This window comes from Hipposideros armiger, unplaced genomic scaffold (assembly GCF_001890085.2).
Source record: "Hipposideros armiger isolate ML-2016 unplaced genomic scaffold, ASM189008v1 scaffold_128, whole genome shotgun sequence".
Classification (NCBI taxonomy): Eukaryota; Metazoa; Chordata; class Mammalia; order Chiroptera; family Hipposideridae; genus Hipposideros; species Hipposideros armiger.
In genome coordinates this window covers 2657073-2661304 of record NW_017731478.1, presented here as the reverse complement: position 1 = coordinate 2661304, position 4232 = coordinate 2657073, and the positions used below count along the sequence as shown (strand labels likewise).

Genomic DNA, 4232 nt, shown 5'->3' with positions numbered 1-4232 from the left:
TCCCAAGTCAACTCCTAACCAACACCACTCGGCTGGCCCACAAAAAGTTTTAAATCATAATTTTCTTTGGTATATATTCTACCTAGTTTAATTTTTTAAATTAAAGTAATACACATGGTAAAAATAAAATTAATGGTATAGAAAGATATAAAAGTAAATGTTAAAAGAAAAGAAATACTATCTTCTCTTACTCCAAACTACCAGCCCTTCTCTCTTTCAGAAGTAACCACTGTTAACAGTTTTCTTGTTTATCTTCCCAAAAACTTTGTATGCACCAAGCAACACATTTGTCATTTTAGAAAATATATTGTAATCAGTTTATACTTTGCTGTTTTTGTTTTGTTTTTACCAAAATTGCTTCATACACTATACTGTATTTGAACAATACCTTATTGAAAGACATTTTGGGTGTTTTCAGTATTTGAATTTATAAACAGCCCTGGAATGAACACTTAGTTCATATATCGTCTTGTACTTTTGCAAATTATATCTTGTATGCACCATTAAAATATATATTTTTTTTTTGCGGGGGACATGTTTCTGCAAGAGGATGGTACTGATTTGCAGCCCCACTGGTGGCCCCAAAAGTGCCCTATCCCCCACACTTATTTTAAGGATGATGCTTAAAATAAGCGTCCTTACCAGTCTGATGGGTGAAAAACAGTATGTCAACATTTGAGCATGAATCTCTTTGAGCGATAAGGAAGTTGAACATAAAACGAGCTTGTTTTCCTTTCAGAAGCCCCTGAATGTGATAGTGACCCGCAGAGGGGAGAAACACCAGCTTCGACTTGTCCCAACACGCTGGGCGGGAAAAGGACTGCTGGGGTAAAGTATCTGTTTCTGTTCATTCACACGGCAGTGTCAGTTTGTTTGTTAGACATAAAGCTGCAGGAGGGGGGAGCGGGGGAGCAGGGGGGATGGGGCGAGGGTTGTTGGGAAATGATGGGAATCCCCAGCTTGCCCACAGAACTCATGATAAATCCTTGTGGCAGGAATGAAATTGCAGGTATGGAGGTGGAGGGAGTCCTGCCTGGTCTCTGGTTCTTTCATTACCTGGGCATTTGCTTTAAAAGAATGAAAAAATGGGGGTAAAAACCTCAGAAGGGCTCACCTTCTGATCTTCCTGAATGGAGTCACCAAACTTAATGCTGTCCCTTTTCTTTTTTTCTTCCAGCTGCAACATAATTCCTTTGCAAAGATGATTGTCCCTGGGGAACAGTAACAGGAGAGCCTCTTCCGTTGCCTTAGACTTGGGTCTAGTGGGGTTTTCTCCTCCTCTCCCTGAAGCTGAAGGACCTGGAAGAGGCTGGAAGCTGAACTTCCAGATGGTGGAAACGCTGTGGCCTCCCAGTGTAATCTCTCGGGATTTAAGGCACCGTTAAAAACTTGATCTGTGTTTAGCATCTTTTGCAAATTAGGCCATGGCCTTATATGGGAATTCTTTGATTGTGGGCAAGTGGGCAGGTGCTGTTGTGACTTTATTCTTTTAGGAATTTTTTTCCCCAAATAACACAGGTTTATAATGCTGATAGGATCATGTTATCACCCCAACTGAATTTCATATGAACCTCTCAGACCAAAGCTTAGACAGGAAGTAGAACATCCTTATAGAAAGTTGGGAAGAATAAACCAACAATTGTGCCAAAGTCAATTTTGACCCAACAGCATTTCAGGAACATCATCCTTTCGTGAATGAGGTTTCCAGACACTCTGGCTGCCCCATCATCATTTGCTCTGCAACTCTGCTGCTCTGGATACAGAAATTGCAATCTCAGCAGTTAGTCCTCCAGGGCCAGAATGATGCCCTTTAGAAACAGGGAAACCAGGAGGCTCCCCAGGCAGCCCAGCGAGGTGTCAGCTTTCTCTCCATAACCCGCCAGAAGGCAGCAAGCTCCCTTCACTTCTAGAATTAAAAAGTCTACAAATTAGCTTCTCATTTGACTTTTTTTGTAATTGAACCTCCTTGTCAGGCCCTCAAATCAGCACTATTTTGTAAAGTTTGTGCAGACCACTCTTCTTTCACAGATCTGGCACATTCTGTGGAAGTGTGCCTTGCTGTGTTCCTCCGGACTGGCTTTGCTTGGGTTGACTACACATACTAGCTTGTCCTGAAGAGTCGGTATTGGGGTGCACTTCCAGCCATGGCTTCTCATGCTCATCTGGAAAGCCTTTCTGTTGAGTGTCTTCCCCAGACTGTCATATATCCACATGTATGCCCCCCTTGTAGCCACAGCCATGTTGTGTTTTCCAGTGTTTGCTGTTTAAATTGTGTTCTAATTCCAAGTGTTTTCCGATCTCTTTTTATAAGACCTAGATTGTAATAAACACAGCTTGTCCCATTCAGTTTATCCCCCCCCCCTTTTTTTTTTCTTGAGATGTATGCATGTTAGCACTGGCGCGTGGGAGTCAGGGAGAATCATTCATGTTCTCCTAAAACGATAGCAGCCATCTTGTGTGTCAGTGCCTTTCGCTGGTGTCCTGCAGGTCTCCCTTTAGAAACCACGTGGTGGCCAGGTCTGCCCTCTTCTGCGAGGATCTAGGGGAGGGTCAGTTTCAGATAGAAGGATCCTAATAGCCAAACTGGTTTTGCAGAAACGTTTTGTGATAAGTGCAGCAAGATAATGTAAGCTACAACACATACTACTTCATCCCAGCTAGCTGAAATTTGCTGCACAACACGTAGGGCCCCGGTGAGAAGGTGTGGAAGACACGATGTGTGCAGCATCTATGAGACCAGGAAATTTAGTGTGCTTTTGGCAAAGAGAATGTACTCAAAACAGTTCATGCTTTTTCCCTGAATCTTGTTAAGCCTTTAGAAAGTCAAAATTGCCCGTATTGGCCACTGCAGGTTCTCAGGGAATGGCGCCATGATTTAAAGCGGGTGGGAGGAAAGAGAAAGGTGAGGTCAGGAAAGCCAATTTGACCGCCAGAGTCATGGCGGCCCTCTCCCCTGCGGACCAGCAGGGGGCGCGCCGGGCCGCTTGCGACTGCTCTCTGGGCGCATGACTTCCGTCCAGCCTTTTCACTTTACGGCTCGTCGCCTGCGGCGGCAGCGGTTACCAAGGGGACGGGCTTTGGTGGCAACCGTAACTAGGGAGTCCGTAGAAGAGAAAGCGGCAGTAGTTAGAAACGGGAGGCGGCCGAGGGGTCCAGGCGGCGGGACGACCCTGACCTTTAAGAACCTGGGTGGGCACGCTCTGTGAGTCAAGGGCGGAGGTCATGGGACCCGGGGAGGGGGGCTCAGCAAAGCAGGGTCTTGTGCTTCCCGGGGGNTGCCACAGGGACTGCAGCCCATGCCGTCGCCGGCGACTCATAGGCAGCCCAGCTCCAGGTTGAGCTGAGTTGTTCAGCATCTTAGCTGTGGAGGGCAGTGTTACTGGCCCTCATATGTGGGATCCGAACCGGGGCCCTCTGGCATCCCAAGCGAGTTCTTAACCATTGCGCCACTCGGCCGGCCCTGGATAGACCACATTTTGTTTATCCCGTCTATTGATGGACACTTGGTTTGCTTCCACTCTTTAGCTACTGTGAATAATGCTGCAATGAATGTGGGTGTGCAAATACCTGTTTGAGTTCCTGCTTTTAGTTCTTTGGGTACATGCCCAGACGTTAAATTGCGGGATTCTATCTATGGCAATTCTATTTTCAATTTTTTGAGGAACCGCCATGTTGTATTACACAGCAGCTGCACCATTTTACAGTCACACCAACAGTGCATGAGGGCTCCAATTTCTCCACATCCTCGCTAACCCTTGCTGTTTTCTGATTTTTTTGATAGTAGCCATCGTAATGGATATGTAGTGATTCCTCATTGTGGTTTTGATTTGCGTTTCTCGAATGATTAGTGATGTGAAGCATCCATTCATGAGCTTTTTGGCTATGTGTTTCTCTTTTTTGGAGAAATGTCTATTTAGATTCTTTGCTCCTTCTTTAATTCAGTCATTAGTTGTTGAGTTGTAGGAGTTCTTTATATAGTTTGTACATTAATCCCTTTTCAGATGATTTGCAAATATTTTCTCCCGTTCTATGGGTTGCTTTTTTCACTCTGTTGATAGTGTCCTTTGATGCACAAAAGTTTCTTTTTTTTTTTTTAAAGATTTTATTGGGGAATTGGGGGAGGGGGAACAGTGTTGGGGAATCTGGGAAAGGGAACAGACAAGTTGCTGTCCTTTTTGTTCTTCAGTCTAGTTGTGGAGGACGTCGCTTCACTGGCCCAAGTTGGTATTATC

At 45.0% G+C, this 4232-nt stretch overlaps 2 protein-coding genes across 5 annotated transcripts in view; both read left to right on the top strand.

Annotated features, from left to right (window-relative positions):
* The window catches only part of PSMD9 (proteasome 26S subunit, non-ATPase 9), a 23856-nt gene extending 21510 nt beyond the window's left edge, over positions 1 to 2346 (top strand). Inside the window, exons 5-6 of the mRNA XM_019649003.1 lie at positions 740 to 828; positions 1178 to 2346. Of these exons, the coding sequence (XP_019504548.1) occupies positions 740 to 828; positions 1178 to 1205 (117 nt within the window). The 3' untranslated portion in view covers positions 1206 to 2346. The remainder of the gene's footprint in view (positions 1 to 739; positions 829 to 1177) is intronic.
* Positions 2347 to 2441: 95 nt separating this feature from the next.
* CFAP251 (cilia and flagella associated protein 251) overlaps positions 2442 to 4232 on the top strand; it is a 75864-nt gene continuing 74073 nt past the window's right edge. For all 4 annotated transcript variants that reach the window (XM_019649000.1, XM_019648998.1, XM_019649002.1 and 1 more), the window contains exon 1: positions 2442 to 3202. The gene's annotated coding sequence lies outside the window, so the exon portion shown is untranslated. The remainder of the gene's footprint in view (positions 3203 to 4232) is intronic.